This window comes from Zonotrichia leucophrys, chromosome 2 (assembly GCF_028769735.1).
Source record: "Zonotrichia leucophrys gambelii isolate GWCS_2022_RI chromosome 2, RI_Zleu_2.0, whole genome shotgun sequence".
Lineage (NCBI taxonomy): Eukaryota > Metazoa > Chordata > Aves > Passeriformes > Passerellidae > Zonotrichia > Zonotrichia leucophrys.
In genome coordinates, this window is record NC_088171.1 from 133,542,033 (window position 1) to 133,561,146 (window position 19,114).

At 36.6% G+C, this 19,114-nt stretch overlaps 1 protein-coding gene across 3 annotated transcripts in view; it reads right to left on the minus strand.

The window, feature by feature from the left end:
- The window catches only part of SLC26A7 (solute carrier family 26 member 7), a 75,613-nt gene that overhangs the window by 22,488 nt on the left and 34,011 nt on the right, over nt 1–19,114 (minus strand). For all 3 annotated transcript variants that reach the window (XM_064706526.1, XM_064706527.1, XM_064706529.1), the window contains 6 exons: nt 14,392–14,544; nt 12,946–13,028; nt 11,269–11,416; nt 9,125–9,238; nt 5,723–5,800; nt 4,157–4,252 (listed from right to left, as the gene is read on the minus strand). In XM_064706526.1, coding sequence (XP_064562596.1) covers nt 4,157–4,252; nt 5,723–5,800; nt 9,125–9,238; nt 11,269–11,416; nt 12,946–13,028; nt 14,392–14,544 — 672 coding nt within the window. The remainder of the gene's footprint in view (nt 1–4,156; nt 4,253–5,722; nt 5,801–9,124; nt 9,239–11,268; nt 11,417–12,945; nt 13,029–14,391; nt 14,545–19,114) is intronic.

Consider the following 19,114-nt stretch of genomic DNA (forward strand, 5'->3'; position numbering starts at 1 on the left):
CCTTGTTTAATGCAAACTGAGGAGATGATCAGCTGTTGCCTGAATGGGTAGGGTTCCTTGCATGTCATAATCTGCAACACAGTCTAGTCTCCTACCATAATCAATGGATTTACTTATCAGAATGAATAAAATTTAGGATGCAGTTCATCTAACTCCTACCTGGTTATGCTGTAGCTTAATGGAGGAAGAGATGAATATGTCTCAGCTGACCAGTTCTGTGCTGTCTGTAATGTGAGGCTGGGATGAGCTGCTCTAACAGAGGCCCTCCAGCATATAGCCAAAAGAATCCCATTAAAGTCCTGCTCATTCCAAAACTGTCTCAGCAGAGGATGCTGGAGTCCTGGATGAGGCTCAAAGGACTGAGTGACATGACCATGGTCCCACATCCTTCTGCAGACAAATGACTAACGTGTGCATTCATCCTCAGCATACCCTTCATGAAAACTTGGCATTCAAGTGAAGCCCACCACAGCCATAGGGCAGGAACAGCCTAATGTACTCAGGGACGTGGTTTAGGAGTAGACTTGGCAGTGTTGGATTAGCAGTGGGACTAGATGGTCTTTAAAGGTCTTTCCCAACCTAAAAGATCCTAAAGTGGTGCTGTAGTTCTTTGATACCACCTACAGCACAAGTAATATAACTCACACTAGCATATTCACTAAGGCAGGAAAAACAGAAAATCTCCCTAGGATGCCATAAGATAGAATCATTGATGTAAAACAATTCTCATAGAAGAGATGGTTTCCTACTTTGCAGAGGAAAGCAGAGCAGAGCACTCTCTTTGTAAAGCATAGCAGAGCCCTGAATGCTCTCAGAGCCCTCTCACAAATCAGGACTCATGTGCGATGAACAAATTTAAGAGGCCATTTTCCTCCTGAGGATAGTATCAAAAGAAGTTTTAAAAAACCCCAAGAAAATGCACTAATGAGCTCCAGATTTCAAGGAAGACCCTTTCTAGGGCCTCTTCTCTAAATATTGTGACAAAATAGATTGACAGGATATTGGATACATGTCCCAGAATTTCACAATGGCAAGATCTTGGAGGATACTTGTCAAAAATGAGACCCTCATTCTTGGATCTACTTTAATTGCTGAATTAATAGCATTCCTTACATCCTTTAATATTAATATATGTGCATACAATTATAATTCATGCTGCATGCATCCATAACTGCCTCTCATCACAACAACATGTTGGGAATGTGTCATTTTTACCATAAATTCTGGCCATTTGTTCTACTTTAAAAGTCAGGCATCCAACCTGGCTTTGTCTCAGCTGTGGTCATTTTCTGGTCAAGACATATATGTAACTTTAAAACATTTTTTTTTCTCTTTAAATGCCAGAGTATTTCATTGCTGAGCTTCTCAAATCCCTGGTATATAATTAACTCATGAAAACGATCCTTATTCTGTTATAATTTTTCACTTAGAACATCACCTTCTGAAATATTTTCCCCCCATCTCTGGTTACTTTCAAGTCCAACTGTTAACAGCAAAGAGAACATTTTTCTTCAGCAGTCCATTGCCAGGCAGTATTTTTGCCTGTCTTAAAAGGCAGCTTATCTGTGATCCTGAGCCTTAAAATCAAAAGTTAACAAGAACTTCACTGGCCTTTTTAGTAATACTAGGAGAATATCACAGGTATTACCAGCCATATCAAGCTGGAGAATAAAAACAGCAAGCTAGTAAAATTGGCCTGCATAAGAAATTAGGCTTACAGGAAGGACAAGGAAATAATCTTTTGACCCGAGGACCTGAGAAGTGAGATGTATTTACAGACAAGGTCAGATTAGCTTCCTGGCTTTTCTCAGAAAAAGCAGAAAAGATCAAGACAAATCACTCTCAGTTATGAATATAACATATATAGTGGAATAATGCAGTTATTAATCTGAGATTGTTGAAGCCAAGGTGTAGGGACTGACAGAAGACCTTAACTGAAGCAGGAGACATTTGAAGTTCAAGTGGCAAGAAAAAAACCTCTGGAATAAGTGGGGTAGTAGCTGAAAAGCAATCAAATGTGATTTGAGAAAATGTAAATCTGAAAGAAAAAGCCACCCATGGCTGAAAGAAGAGATTTCATAGAAACACAGAATATCCTGTGATTCAGGGAACCAATGGATTTCCTCAACTCCAACCCCTGAACAATATCATACCTTCTACATTTAAAAGGATTGTGTTTATGGAGAACTAATCAACAAATAAATATATTCATCCCATTTGTGTCTAAGGACATGCTTAAAGAAGTGTAAAGGAACAAGGTAACAAACTCCATAATATTCCATTTCCATGCACAATCATTTGCCAGACCTATAACCAAAACAAACCTGACTTCAATTCTACATGACACACACCCTTCAAAGAATCAGTTCCAGAAAGGACAACTGCTAATTATTTCCAAATGTTTTGTTAGGGTTTCTGTCTTCAGAACACTTTGGATAACCTGGGTGATGGAATGATTCATTTCTAGTGTTCTGTCAGTTACTGGGGTGAATCCTTTCAGGCCAAAATAACCAGTGTAGTTACACAAATCACTGGCCTTGGTGGGGCACCTCAGAGCAGGCAGCAATGCAAGATCAATGTTTATAACCTTTCTTTAAACTATGCTATTTAAGGCAAGATGATTTATCCTGTCAAGCTGAGGACTGATGGTTAAACTACTTGAAGATAAATCATTGCTCAAGTATGTTTAGTCAAAAAGATGAACCCAGCAAACTCCCCCGTTCTATAGCCTCTCTTAGAAATGATGACAGATGTCAGAGATGTAATAACTAACTACTCACACAACCTTTTCTGCCAAAACCAGAAAAGCAAAAATCAGTCAGGTTAGTCTATCTGTGAAGATATGTCAAATTTAGTGAGATTCCAAAATATCCTGCTGGAAAGTGTAACTACTTATTATCTCAATGAACTGATGGAGAAGATATATCTCTCTCCCATAACTACCAATGTTTAAATGTTAATGACTTAAATGTTTTTAAGTCTATTGTTCCCAAAATAATTCTTGATCCACATCATCCATAATTTCTGTCATTGGCAATATGGGTTAAGCTGAAGATCAAATATAAAACAAGAAATAGAAAATATTTTCAGAATTTTACTGCTTGAGGAAGAAAATATTTCAGGAAATACAGAACTTTTCTTCTGGATAATACAAAAGAAACCTCCAAAAACAAGTCTTCTGAACCTCTAGTTTTCTGCAACCAAGTGTGAAAAGTCTCACAAACTTGATGTTGCTTACTCAGCTCTGTTCCCCATACTAAAATGCAGTAGTCTAACAAAAAAAAAGTTTTATTCTTTCTAGACTTAACTATTACTGCTATAGAATGCTAAGTAACTGGTGGATTCAAAAAAGTCCTATCAACTCCAATTACCTGCATTTCCCACCACAGACAAGGACTATATGGCCAAAATACCTTTCTGAATATTGTTAACTCAAACATGCAGGATGTCAGCAGAAATTTTGGTTCCACTAATGGGCCATTACACCCAAAATCTCCACAGAAGAGAAATCCAGGAGTCTTCTTACATCCAGGATTCATCTTTACTATGGAGTTCTTGCAAATTCTCTCAGACTATTTAGACTTTGCATCAAACTAAATTTTCATACTCTATCTCTTCACCTATCTACTTTTTCTGATTTATTCCTCCTCTCATAGTGCAGAATCTTTCACTCTGTTCAAACAGTAGATAGATTTCTGCAAAATCTGAAAGAATTAAGGCAATTTACCTGCAGCACCCCTCACTATTTATCTTCCTGCATCACTAGTGCTTCCAGTTCTGTTTGACCTGTGTGGTCATTCCCTATTCCCAGAGGATAGGATGATACCAAAATCTCTTCAATAACACTACAATAACAAAAGTATCTTAAAGAGATAAGAAAGACATAAAAATTAGACACATATTTGCTCATATTGTCTTGATCTGTCTGCATACATATCTCTAGCATCAGGTTTGATTCTTTATCGTGGGTTAAAATGTTATTTTTTAATACAACTGATATTACAGAAGCTGTTATTCTGAGCTGATAGTGCACAAAAAGCACTACTAATAATATCTTGCACTTATTCCTTCTAGGGCCACAGAACTGTTAAAGTTTAATTAACAGATGTTTGCCAAATGGTCTCAGGAAAACCTCCTTACATTAAGTTTTACTTACCCAGTCTATTTTATCCACATTCCAATATTTTTTTAAGTCACGGAACTGCATTAGCATCCCCTTCAAGCCCACAACAATAATGCTTGCTAACACACACTGCAAAGACATAAACACAAAAGCCATTTGCATAGTTGTTAGTGAAAACAAATGCTGTTTCTTTAATTTAGCAGTCAATATCATAATTAAATTATAAAAAAACTGGTAGGTGTTTAGAAAAAGGGATAAGCACAGGTGTCCTCGTGACAGCTGCTAACCACAACAACCACCCTATCCCCATTTTTTTTTGTGAAGGCAATCTACAGGCTACCTAACTGAGAGGAAAATGACAGAAACCTCAGGACTACTCAAGACTCTTCCATGCCTCACCAGACCAAACACATTCTCCCACAGTCTGAAGGACTCGAAAGCAAATCACTCAACTTCTATGCAGTGAAGAATTGTAACTCCCTTTCCTCACTTCCTTCCCATCCCTAGAGAAGGCCTCTAGGGCAAAGGTCCATTAATTTTGAGGCAAAAAAAATATTGTTTTTGTTCTTTGACTCAGGAAGTAAGAGGAGATGGATGAAGAAATCATCTAGAGCCAAAAATAATGGAGTACAAACCAATGGACTTACAGTGCAGAAATGGGGCTGAAAAAGCATATTAGAAGAGAAATAAACTATCAAGAAAGCAAAAACCAAAAAGTATTTTTAAAATATGGGTAGAAAAACCTACAGGAAACTGGTCAAAATTTACCTATAATCCATATGAAAACAAATGAAAGTAGGGAAGAAGTATAGCAAAAAACCCAGGACATATTGTGTACCCATCTTCAAGTGTCCTTACTTTGCATGGTTAAAATAAGCTATAAAAGGATCAGTGTTTGAAAAGTGAGAACTTTCATGACACCATGTAAACAATAGCACCAAGCAAGTTTAAAACATAGTTGAGTTAAAACTTCATGTACATACATGGCAGAATTGTGGATAATTTTGGAGCTGTATTTAGCAGCTTTGACATGCCGCTAGTTAAAATTAACTATTAATTTGTAATACCAAAAGCTAGATATAGCTTATGTGAAAAGATGTCACACTACTTTAAAGCGTCTTATAATAGATGTATGACAGAGATATAAGAATACTTTATAATCTTTTTGTCATAAGCTTATATCACTATTTAAAATAATTTGCATCATATCTATCTGAAAAGCAAAATTTGTATCATGTGCATATCAGGAAAAATATCATTAATCTTCATTAATTTCTATGACAGTTTGTCAATTTACAAATCTGCAGTGACCTGGATGTATATTTTTTGTAAACTACATGTCAAAAGAAAGTAGAAGAGGAATTCACTTCTATACTCTGATGTGATAGCCTATATATGTAACTATGTATGTCTAAAATCTATATGTCTTATGCTGTCACCTCTGTACTTTATGGTTTCAAGATTTACCATACCCTTACTATTCTTTCGGCCACTGAAATTAAATAGAGCTGTTTTAAATGTTGCACGGTCTTTCCCTGGAAGAAAATGTCCTTAGAAAATGTTTGACATCTTAATCTTTAAAAAAGTTAAGTAGCATACCATAGGAAGCCAGTACAGCAGAGGTCCAATTGTGTAGATCACCACAAGAATTAATACACAAGAGATAAGGCAAGCCACCTAAAACAATAAACAAGAGTTGCAGATCATTCAGCCTAACAACAAAAACAACAAAGAAATTGTGAAAAGGACTAATTTTAAAATATTGTAGACAAAGTCAAGAGTCAGATGTTGAAGGTGTTAGCTATTAATGTATCTGTGGATTGCAGATGCATATAATTTCAATTTTAATCTCTGATTATTACCTTTAATCAGCTACAGTGATGAGATAGTGAGAGATCTCAACATCTGTGCTTGACCCTGCTGCCAGCACCCTGACACAGATCAGAGCATCACTTCACATTTGGGTATTAAGTGGAACGTGTGTGTGCAATGTCTCATCCCAGAAGTTTCTCAGCACCCACTGTCATTCTGCAACATATTTATAGCCATGCACCCTATGCTGTACTAAATAACAGATCTGTCATAGCACTAAGCAAGATGTATGCTATCATTTTTTCCACAAGAGAAGACTTCTGACTTCTTTTGTTGGGATTAACACCAAAAGAAAACTATTTTTAAACCAGAAACCACTAACAATTTCATTTTAATATCAGTGTATTTACTTAAGAAAATGTAGGTACCATTTAAAAAGTACATTAAAGATTATAACTAATGCAAGTAATATAAATTCAGAAAAATATATGGTCTAATAATTACATATTTCTTCACAGTATATATGATATTAATCTGATGGAAAATGACAGTAAAATTGCACTGTCCCATTCTGCTGTGAGTGCTCACTGAGTACTTCTGCTCTTATAAATATACAGTTCAGATTCACAGAAGGTTTTTGACGATAAGTAGACAGATGCTCACTTTATTTTTATATTGATAATATGTTTCTTTACTAAAATAATTAGGTTTCATTTTAAGAGACAAGTTGTTAAAAACAAAACCAGACAAGTTGTTAAAACACTAGAAAATTAAAGTCATGGTGTACTTAAAAATACCATCAAGAAGGATAGACAGAGTGTTTACATAAAAAGGGACAGAAAATCTGCTGGTAAAGTCACAAGGAACTTTTCCCTCTTTCTGCCTTCATGAAGAGCAAGAAAAAAAGTGTTGATTCTATTTGAAGGACGCTTCTAGTCCATGACAGAGTTTTTCACTTTTCTCCCAGGAAAATATATCACTGAGGAACAAATGACAAAACTGCAATCCAGGTATAGCCCTGGATTGGCTATTGGAGAGTATAGCCAATTTGAGATAAAAAGACTCCTCCGTGCCCCTGAAAGGCTCTTTGCATTTCTTCCATGTGCTCTGCCAAACTGACTTCCCTCTAAGTTAAGGAAAGGCCTCTTTTTGCCTATGACCTGACCAATATTTATAAGTGATGATCTTGTCATCTCCTCATTGTGTCTGGACAGCCACAAAGGAGAGCATTAAGTTGATGTGTTGCTTTCCAGGAAGGCAGGGGAGAGATTGTTATGCATAATAAAATACTCTCATAGTACTCTCATAACCACACTCTTAACTTTTAGACACAGGCACTGCTATACTGTGAAACCAATGGGTAAACCAAGCAGATTTTTATTGTGTGTTTGCTGTCTTGAAATTGAATTACAGTGGTTTCTTTTTTCATTTCATGTGTTGAATAACCTTTTATCAGGGTCTTTCCCTTCATGTACCAGAGCCAGGATGCTCAAGGATCCCATATGCTTCAAGATTATAGGTTTGCAGGTTACCTCAAATCTTCCATGGAAAAGCCAGTACAGCATGATGCAGTACAACTGTATGTACTTTTACAACTGTATGTACAATGTAAATTGTACATTCAGTACATTAACAGATTACAGAAGAGAATGTCTGTGAGGATGACAGCTCATTGTATGACATAAAATTCAACTAAATTCAACTAAAATACAATAAATAACTAATAGCCAAATGGTAGCTAAAATATTTTCATATAAATACTTTTCAAGATCATTATTTGTTAGATTATTCATTATGATTAAGTGAATTCAAAGTACTCTGTAGGCTAATTAGCAACTATTTAACATGTAGATTATTGGAGTAAAGTCCTGTATGATTCCTTAATATTGTGGCATCTGCATGACAAATAATTGCAAGACATGGTTGAGGAGAAACTACCTATGGATTATATTTAGTCTTGTACCTCATGAACTTTTTCCTTGCAACTGATGTCATTTATACAAGACAAGGCAAGAGAAACAGCTATAAAATGAAATTAGAATCATTGAATCATAGAACTGTTAAGGTTAAGAGACCTTTAAGGTCATCAAGTTCAACCATCAACGCAGCACCACCACCATGTTCACCATTTAACCATGGCCTCAAGTGCCACATTCACACAATATTTGAAAACTTCCCAGGGTGGTGAGTCTGCCATTACTCTGGGCAGTCTGTTCCAATGCTTTACAGCCCTTTCTGTGAAGACAAGTTTCCTGATATCTAATCTAAACCTTCCCTGGATCAGTGTGTTGGTGTTTCCTCTTGTCCTGTCACTTGTTACCTGGGAGAATGGCAAAGGACATGACATTGATGCGGCAGGCTGCCCCTGAAGGGCCCCTGAGTTAAGAGGAAAAGGCAATGATATGGGGGTGCCCCAGGTGGTTTGCCATCTCTCTTGTTCACAAGCACATTTTGGACAGGTGACAGGGGCACAGTTATCATCTCAGCTATTAAAGTCCCCTCTTTCCTGAGCTACTGTAATAACACTTTGTGGGTTTAGTTTCCTCAGTAGGAAATAGCAACAAACATCCTCAAAAATCTAAATGTCATCTCTGTGGGCTCAGTGTACACTGAGGGACAGGACAAGCACACCATGTCACAAGGCAGAAGCTGGGAGATTACTTGTATTTTTTTAACAAACAGCTTTAAAGGTTACTTTCATGTTATTTTGGAAATCAGATAGAAGATAAATTAAATCAGATAAATGAAATGTGATTTTTTTTTTCCTAAACTTGGCTTAGACTGTAGCATTAAATCCATTAAACACCATTAGAGGGCACTTTTGTTACAACGCTGACAAATTCACATAAACTGAAAGGGTTTTTATGCAGTTTCCTGCAGTCTGAAAACACAACTCCTAACTTCCTTGCTGCCACAGACCTTATATGTCATATTGAATGAAACAAGTAAAAATTAATAAATGGAACCATTGTTTTTCCTGGAAAGACATCACTGATCAGATGCAATTTCATGCAGATTGTTAAAAACGACAGGGCAGAGGCATACCCAGGCAAGAGGAAAAGGGAGGCTAGGGAAATAGAATGGATAAATCAGTACAAATTGCAGTGAGCAGAATCATAGCTTTAATTCTCTGACATACTTCACTCTAAGCCGGTGTTTTTTACAGCTTGTGTTTTTAAAACTCATTACCTGTGTTTTGGCGCCCGTGCTGTATAAAAGTGCCGTCCGTCCCATCGCTGCAGCACTTGGTATGCAAAAGAAAAATGAGGGAATCACGTTGCTGAGGCCATGAGCCAAAAATTCCTGCAAAGTTGTTAAATAGAAGATGTTTTTTCCTATTGTGCTGTCATTTCAATGCCTCTTGCCAACAAAGGAGTCCCCTATGTAAATATTAGTAATAATAAAAGATGGACACATTTTTGAGGGAAAAAATCCCACAGGTACATGACAAAGGGCTTCCCAACAGAATAGACCTTCTCCCAGCTCAGAACTAATTTGAATGATAGAGCTGTTGAACCAGATTCGTCAAAAGCAGGAGGGACATTTTGTTCCCAGAATAAATGCTATTGTTAAGCTTTGAAGATTAAGTTCAACCAAAATATTTACATCTTGATCCATGTCTGCTTTTAAACAGAGCCCCAAGTCCTGGTGTCTGTAAATTGTCCAGATCATTTCTGGTGCATGGCTCACTGGAAAAAGCCACTGATTTCTCTTCCTTTAGAGCATGCTTTAGTGAAAGTGTAGTGGTGTGGTAGCCATACTTTATGCACGCTGTCCTTCATCACAAATGTATTTGATGTTTGTTCACTGCCAAAATGCAGACATGTCTGAACAAAGGATTCATAGAAGAAAAGGTGGAGAACCCACCGTGTATGTGCAGCCTAAGAGCAGTGTTTTCTAAGGAAGTGTTCCACCATGGCCACCCAGCATCACAGACTTTAAGGAGCAAGTGCTGAGGAAAATGTGTAGGAAAATGGTGCTGTATCCAGCCAGGAGAACAGCAGCTCCTGAGTTTGTGTTCACAGCACAGAACATCACCCCCTTAAAGCTCACCCTGCAGCCTCACACCCCCACAGGCCCCGTGCCCAGCACTGTCTGTCCTTGAAGGCAGCACAGCCACCTCACTGCTCTCCTCTCATGGAGGTTTTGTTCTTGTGATCCATTATTTGATGTGGACATACACAGAGTTTCCAAGACTTCAGTAATGAACCTGTGTAAGCTATAAGACTTCCAAAGGTGCAGAAGGACACAGATGCATGGAGTGCCTTGAAACACAGATGCAATGGAGTGCCTTGAAACACTTCCATGGAGTGCCTTGAAACAAAGCATTGTGTCTCCCTGGAATCTGATCTGCACTAAGCTCAAAGCATTCTCCCTTTGCTCCATAGAAGGCTCTGAAGCATCAATGGAAATTCATGGCCCAATGTATTCAAACTGAGAAATATTTTAGAGACCTAAACAGCCAAGAACGTTCCCACTGTGTTTTTCAATCGCATACAAGCTGTAAAAGGCAGGACCTGATGCAGCACGACCAACCTGTCTAGATAGAGTGTTCAAATAGACCTCCAGCTGCAAAACAGCTGCTCTTCATTCAACCCTATGCCATTTATCCCAAACCACTTAACATAAAGGTGGGGGCAACATTTTCATCTCACAGTACTAGTGCCAGTTATTTGAAATTGAGCCTTTCTTCCCACAGTGCTTGAATTAGCATCTCCATGGATTTGCAGCAGGCTTGGAGTTACCCACCCACCATGACAAGCACTGTAGTAGGGTAGAGACTGCCCACTTTTATTTAAGCATGTTCTCTGCAAAATGGAACTCAGAACAAAAATCTCCTTTGGCTGTAAATCTGGCAGCACTCTCTGAACTCACCCAGCTTCTTAGATACAAATAATGATTATTAATTTATTTCAGGTGAGACTTCTACTTTGCATAAGTAAATAATTTCTTATTATAAACTATCTGGTTTTGTTTCAGAATTGCTTTGTTTCATTAATGGTGGCTGATTTAACATCACATCTTGTCTATAAGAGCTCAGCTGCCAGAGGAGAAGCTGTCTCATCCTAGAGCAGTGAAAAATGCATTGATACCCAAATGCTGCACTGAATGTAGCATTACAAGTTTATCCTGAAGGATGAGCTTCCCCAAAAGGAGCAGTTCAACCAATGAGAGCATTCTGCAGAGATAATTTAAACAAAACTTGGGTGTTACTGTAAACACTAGAAGGCGTCAGGATGCTATATGGAACTTTTCCTATGAGTATTCATCTATAATACTTTTCCCAAATGATGATTTCAGGGCTCAGTGACACTAAGAAGAAAGAGCTTTACCTGGTTGTCATCCACAGTGTATTTAAACTTTTTAGCAGAGCCCTGAGCAAGAGCTAGGGAGGCTACATAACCAACCAGTGCCACTCCAAAAGCTTCAGTGACTACTTCAGGCAGGACACTCATGGATGGTGCTTTTGGTGATGGCAACCTATAAAAAATAAAGACAGTAATTTTTGAAAAAACTTGGTATGTAGTCTCTATATACCTGCAATTTATGTGAATACCATAGAAACAATCTCTGCAGGAACAGCTAATTTTTGTATTACTTGTAAACTTGTAAGGTGACATTTTGCAATATTTTAAGATCTCTCTGTTGGGAACAGCAGAAGAGAATTTGTAGAAGATGAAACAGTTTCAGATGGAGTATTCAATTTGAAAACTTCCATTTGAGAAATTATAAAGAGATGTTGATAAAATAACTCCACAACTGACAAATAAAATTAGCAAACATTCACTAATTTTGTAATGTTCAGAGAAGAGACTACTGTATGTTTTCTCCTTTTTTAATACAGTTGACTTTCCTGTAAAGTTAAATTTAAATCTTTAAAAAATTTTGTATTCCTGTCGGTTACTGACAGTACAGACACTTATTCCATCTAATGAGAATTGCAATAAAACTACTCAAGTTATGAACCAAATCACCACAGATTGTCTCTGAACTCTTCAAAAAGACTTTGGTCTTTCCAGAGCACAAATCACACCATCTGAAAAGCAAATTGTGCTCTTAAAGTTTCTGATGCTCTCCACTGACAAGGCAGTTAGGTATTTTGGATAAATGCCTAAAAATATGCAGGAATTATCCAGGCTCTGCTTCTGGTTTTCAACACTACTTGTATGAGGTTTGACAGAAAATAAATTCCTGATTAAATTTGCACAAATACAGTTGACCTGTTCATTACACATAGAAGGGGCACACTTAGCCGTGTTTTAGTCTCAGATTCATAGCATGCTCTAAATACTTAAAAACTGTGTTCTTTCTCAGAAATGTCCCTTATTTCATCTCTTTCAGTGCAAGCTGCCACACATGCACTCATGCTGTCTTGGCCTTGTGTTTTGTGAAATTTAGGGAAACCCTCCTATATCCAAGCAGGAGAGTACACAACAGCTGTGCTCTTCCATACCAACCTGTAGAGTGTGAACATTTTCTCTGACATTTAATCTAATTTCTCTTTCTAGAAAATTATATTGAAATTTTTGCCTTCTCTTCAAGGTCATGGAGGAAAGTGTATCATTAACTACAGTAAAAATGTTCTTTTCTAGATTCAGCATAATTAAATCTTTCACATTTTCTCAGAAACTGCATTTTCTAAAATTACTGTATGGGTGGAGAATGTTCTGCGACAATAACCCAACCCAACCCTCAAAAAGCAGGTTGCAATAATCTTGTAAAGAGCATCCTGCCTTCCTGTCATACATCATCAAGTACTTAGTACCTACTTTTTATTCCACACAGCAATAAAAAGCTATGAAAACATATAAGGATGCATTTTTTTATGATATCTATGCATGTGTAACTTGTTAACATGGGATTGAGTTGTAAGAGAGTGTTTGAGGAGACAGGAAAAAAACAAAATAGATTTTTACCATTTCTTATTTCAGAAACTCCTTTGACCTTTTCAGGGACTGTTCTCAGAAAGAGAAGTGTTTAAAAGCCAGAAGCTAATAAACCCACATTACCCTTTAGGAATATTTCCCACAACTTCTATCCCGTAGACGTATTCCATATCAGCATAGTAGCAAGCAATGGATGTAGCAATTATCTATTGATTCAAACAGAAAAAGATGTTACATTTCTGTGCTCCTGACATGGTATCTATTATTGCCATACCTAAGCATATGGCGCTGTTCATACATTTATCCTTAGATCAATCCAGTAAAACAGGAAAGTATTATCATGTTGGTTTTGGTTTTTTTAACAAATGTGTAAGAGAGTCAAAAGAAACTAAGATTTGGACACAATAAAGACGTGAGACTGTAGTGCAGTTTGTACATTCTGTGTTAATGAAAGAGATTTGTATAGCTCTGTGTGAAGCCCCAGGAACCTTGGCAATCAGTGTCCAAAGTCCCTCTGTTCAGCACTGCCCCAGAGCACTGCCATTCATGTAAACAGCTTAAAGCAGTTCATGATTCAGGTGCTCCTGAGCAATCTGACCCAGCTCATGTTCTCTGAGCACATCTAATCCACACTGGCTGTGTTGACTTCAGCACAGAGCACAGCAGATGTGTCTGCCTCTTGTTGTTATGTTCTGTCAGGTACAAATCTTGCAGAGGAGTATAAAGTTTGACCCTGAGGAGGTTCAAACTAATTTCCTGTATTTCAAATGAGATGAACACACAAATCCCAATAGAGCGGGGTTCCAGGCTGCAATCCTTAATTTGCTGGTACGTTTTATCCAATATTTTTAAAAAGGTAACACTGAGACCAGGACCACCCTACCTTTTCCAGCATTTTGCCCTTGTAAATATTTTTTCCAGCAACAAAAGAGTAATTGCAGTAATGCACTCTGAAAATGAGCTGTCCTTCATACTTTGCATTTTCTATTAGATGTTTAGAGAAAAACAGAAACTTTCTAGTGGTGATCTTGTGCTAATCATTTGACTACAGCTTAATCCTTAAAGCAGGGGTTTATAATGCAACTGCTAATTTTAATTTAGTTAAAAGAAAACTAAAAACTGTTAAAAGAAAACATGTTAGTAAAATGACAGAAAGCAATAGCATAGCTATTTAACTTTGTTGTAGATAAATCACAAGCAACATCTAAGGCACAGCTACCCAGCAGAAGACTTGCTTGGAGTTACAATATGCCAGTTACTTTTTATTTTCTATTTGAAACTTATTATACTTTAAGATTCTAGGCTTTATGTTCTTGTAATTATGTAAAAAGTAGTAAACATATGAAAAATATTATACAAATTGGGAGCTTATGTAATTTCTTTCTTAATTATTAAGCCAAACTGTTTCCTGTTTTTACAATGAACTTACAGCCATGAAAATCAGCTGTCTGTTTAATAAGTGGCAGGTGTGGGTGTGGGTAACTATAGACAGTAGTAGCAGTAAACTTCAGCAAACTGAGCCACTGAAAGCTTTGTAAGAAAAAGCCTGATATATAATTTTGTACTTACCAAAAGCAGATCGATGGGAAGGACAACTTTAATATTTCTGTGAAATTTCTCATTCAGTTCTTTAACAAGAACAAGTACCACAATGCTCAGCAAGGAGAGAAGTAATGCCTCCAACTGAACTGATCTGATATTCTCAAACACATAGGCATAAATCTACAGTGAACAGCAAATAACAATCACAGATCAAAAAACATATTCTAGATCACAGGCCATGGCATCTTCTCACAACTTCAGACAAATAATGAGTGAGAGCTGAATCAATACTGCAGGAGCTGAGTCATTGGACAAGTTTTTGGCCTGTATTTTAGATTTTAGAAAGAAAAAAATCATCAATTTACCACTCTTATGGACTTCTGAAAACTTTAAAAAATGCAATTAATATTCATTTATATTCATTTACAAATTTATATTAGTAGAAGCAAGCTATAAAATTCAAATAAATGTGATGTTTCTTTTTCAGTCTCATTAAGTTCAGTGAGATAAAGGAGTGTCGCATTAAAATGTTGAGAAAAGTTTCTTGCACAAAGGTTTATTTGTAGTGGCCATAGTATATAACATCCACCAATGCTAGTAGTGAAAGTTATTTCTGAAAAAAAAATTAAAATATGAAAAAAGGAGAAAAGAGAAGGAGAGATAAAAGAAAAGGGAAAGAAAAATGCAGTAGTGGCTGGATGGGAAGAGATGCAACAGGAATCTTCAAGATGAGCATCCTCCTCAGGGCATTCTCTGCAGTCTGTGGGTCATTTTTTCAGAGTAACTTTTTCCCAGAGTAATTTCAGCAGGGCGCCCTCAGCCCCCCCTTTGGTTGCCCTTGGCCCTTGCACAGTGCTCCATGGAGCTGCTTTGGTCAGGTCCAGGTGCTGCACACACTCCATAGATGCCAAGCTTGCATACATGTGTTACTGGCTATTTAAACAACTGAAGTTATCTGCTTAGCCCTGTTTGCTCCTTTTCTACTCACTGCAGAGTTCAGAGGGAAAGAGAACACCAGGCCAGAGCTATGGAGCTCAGTTTTTCAGCAGTTAACATGTGCTGCAATCAGCTGTAAAACAGGTTAGAAAAATGTGGTTGGATCTGTGATGAACAAAGGAAACATCAGTGCTGAATTATAAGGAAGATGCAGAACAGAAATACAGAACAGGAACAGAATGACCAATGGTGAGGAGAAACAGAGGTCTTCGGTGATTAATACCATGTTGTAAGTAACAGGCTCAGGAGAATGCAGTTCCCTTTGCACCAGCACAGATGACACAGTGAACTGTAATTTTTGCTGTGTGCTGAATTTGTGGGTTCAGGAAATAAAGCGCAAATCAGTATGGTAGTACATTAACAGAAAGCAATGAAAAAATTACAAGTTTGCTGAAACAGAAGGGGTGAAGAAAGTTAGAGAGACCATCTATCCTGATAAAGAAATCATGAGATCTCATCACAACTTCTTTTTGGACCTCATGAAGAAAAGCAATATTGCCTGAAAGAGCAGCAAGCCATAAAAATGGATACAATACATGCTTACTAAAGCTGTAAGGGAAAAAAAACAAGATAGGCTCTGTCCCTTGAGTTCTGCATTTAAATTCTGGGAACTGTTGTGCATACGGAAATATAAACCATGGAGAGAACAGAAGGTAAGATTAGGATGCAGATTTAGACATCATCACAAATAACTTTTTTTTAAACCCCAACATAAAGGATAATAAAATAAAGCAAGTGAAGCTTGAAATAATAATAGTAGTATTAAAAAGTAGATGTTTTCTCTGGCAATGACTAAGAAGACCACTAAAATAAATCAAAAGTGTCGCTTATAGTTTTGTCAAAATAAAGATTAATAATTTTCTGCTTCAGAGAATTTATTCTCAAATACATGTATAATGCTAACAAGCTTTGTGAGTTTGGAGGTTAAATTCATAAATTTATATTGGACAGGAAAAAATACTAGAAAAATTATCTCAGGAGAGAACCCTGTTTTCGCAGAAAGGCAGTCAATATGATGATAGAATTTATTTCTACTGTTCTGACTCTGTCACTCATTAAAGAAGTGATGCTCATATTGAAGAATGAGTAAATTAAAATGACTTCCTGATTTTTTTCTCTCTGAAGATATTTTCGTAATCTAGAAAGGGAAAATAAACCCAACCTAAATATGGTTTCAGAAAAGTAAATTTCCTCATAAAGAGCCAATGTAGCCCTTGCAGTTTCGATTAAGTATGCACAATATAACCCGGCACCAACATTTCTCAGAAACCAGGAAAATATTTTAAAGTCAACTTGTTAAGTAATATGATCTAAATATTTCTTAAATCTGAAGAATGGCAATTAAACCACAGTTTTTAGCCACATATTGCCCCACTGTAATCAGAAAATATGTGGATTGTGTCTTGAGTGGCTTGGGACTAGATCTGTAGCCATAATTTTCCAAGAATGCATTTTCAAGAGGGCACAGGACTTGGTTCTGTGCCTAAACAGAAGCTGTGATTAATTAAGACAAAAGGAGGCAATCTGGAAAACTGAGCCCACAAACTCACCAAAGACTGAGCTAGATCTAAGGTGAAGAGGCAAGAAAATGGAAGAAATTGTTTGATTCCTACTTGCTGAAGTCAGAAAGATGGGATTTATTTTTAAATGAATGCTGTCTATTAAAGTGTTAGCATTGGCTATCTGTGCTCGTGGCATCAAATCTAATTTTCTGAGACAAAGTGAGACAAAATACTGAGTGAATAAATAAAATTTTAGTGAAGAAATATACACAGGCTTCAAGAATTTTTGTCTTTCAAATTGAATAAAAAAAGGCATTTCCATTTAATTTTAAAAATATATATGGCCGAATCTTGAAAACCTCTGCCATAGGTTTTTCAGATTTTGCAACAAAATCTTTATATGAACTGCCTAGTACATCCTTTGGTGTTTCTTTAAGTCATACCCTTCTGTATGCAGTCTACATCAGCCAATAAATGGAAAATAATGGAACTACCAATACTCTGTATCTCATTCAAACTCAGCAGCCCAAACAGCACTATCCCCAAAGTGTCTGTAGCACACCAAAACAATTCTGGCAGTGATGCATTAGTATTAAATTAATGACTGCGTTAGACTAAGGAGCTTCCACTGACTAGTGGGTTCCTGGATAACCATTTTCTGAAAACCTAAAACCACTCAATTAATGGTTTGACCAGTGAAATGAGGAGACCCTTTCACAAGAAAAAAAGAGCATGTGGCTCTTAGCAGGAATGTAATTACATACCACAGACTTCTCTTTAAACTGTATATTTTACATTGTATTCTGCCCAGTCAGTTACTCTACTCATCCAAGATCAAACTATAAATCCTGAGTCTAAATACCTAAAGCTCAAGCTTCCAACAGCATTGGCATCTGATTCAAAAGAAGTGTTTACAAATATTTTAATCAAAAATGTAATTTGGAAATTATGCAGCAGAATTTAGCTTGATATTGCAGTGTATGAAGCAATCTTTGTCATTATGTAATTAAAAAAAATTTTTTAATCTTTTTCATTCTATAAAATATTTTAAAAATCAGCAATGATATATTAATTGAGCTGTTTGCCTCTTATGTTTTTAGTTCCATTGCTAGTTTTGTGTAAATATTCTTAATAGAAACTATGTAAGAATATTATGAACAATCAGTGGACTTTTTTCTAATCAATGTAAATTTTGACCTAAGTGAAACAAGCACTATTCGAGCTTTGCACATGTATATACAGACACTGAGTGTTCCTTTTCTCATGGGAAACTATCAGTTTTGAGGTGATATTGAACATTGGAATGATTTCTGTTCTAGAAAGGGTGTGTATTTGGATGTATTAATGAAATGCTCTGAGTTAGTTTTTTTTAATGCCTATGTGAAACACCCAAAAAATTAACTCTAAAATATATATAGAGGCTGAAGCAAACAAAGGAATTAAAGGAACATGTTATTTAAGACAATATATTTTAAGAGTGGACATATTAATTTCATTTTCAAAAAAATTTCATTCTGATGTTTTTTAGATATGTCACACTGGAGGGAAAATGTACCAGCAAATACAGTAAACTGTAGAGGTAGCTGGGGGGAAAAAGAGTGAAAAGAAAAGACTGATAACAGAATGTGAATGTTTGGGGTTTTTTTTTTCAGATTTGCAACAAAACCACACAAGGATTTTGCAACACAGCCACAGAAGACCCCATTTTGCAAAGCAAGTTTCTTACATTACAGCTCATTTTGCAGTGTTTTATTTTCTCAGAAACACGTGGAAAGATAAATATATCTATACACAAATAAGGGGGAAATTCAAGTATGTTCTTTCATTTTCAGATACTGAGTAAAACTTGATGACTCTTTTCCCTTGTAAAGTTAGATCTCACATGCATTATTCTCTCACTGTTTTTCTTCTTCACCTTCACTTTTCAATTTGCAAAATACCAGCTGATGCTGCACTGTGGAGCTCAATTGAAATGTGACAAACTATGTACAGGGAAAACAAAATTTATTGTTACATAACCTGTGTGTAAACACAGAAATACCACAGGCTCAGGGCCAGTGTGTAAGATTTGTTCTCCATATGCAAAGTTCCTTCCTATGTATTTAACCATGATCTCACATGCTATAAAGAATTCATTTCACTGGCTTGCTCTGCTTGCAACTCTGCTATCACACTTTATTAAACATTCTTATTCTTGCTTTGCCAACCCAAAGGCTGCCTGAGGCAAAGCAATTGGTTTTGTGAGTGGGAGG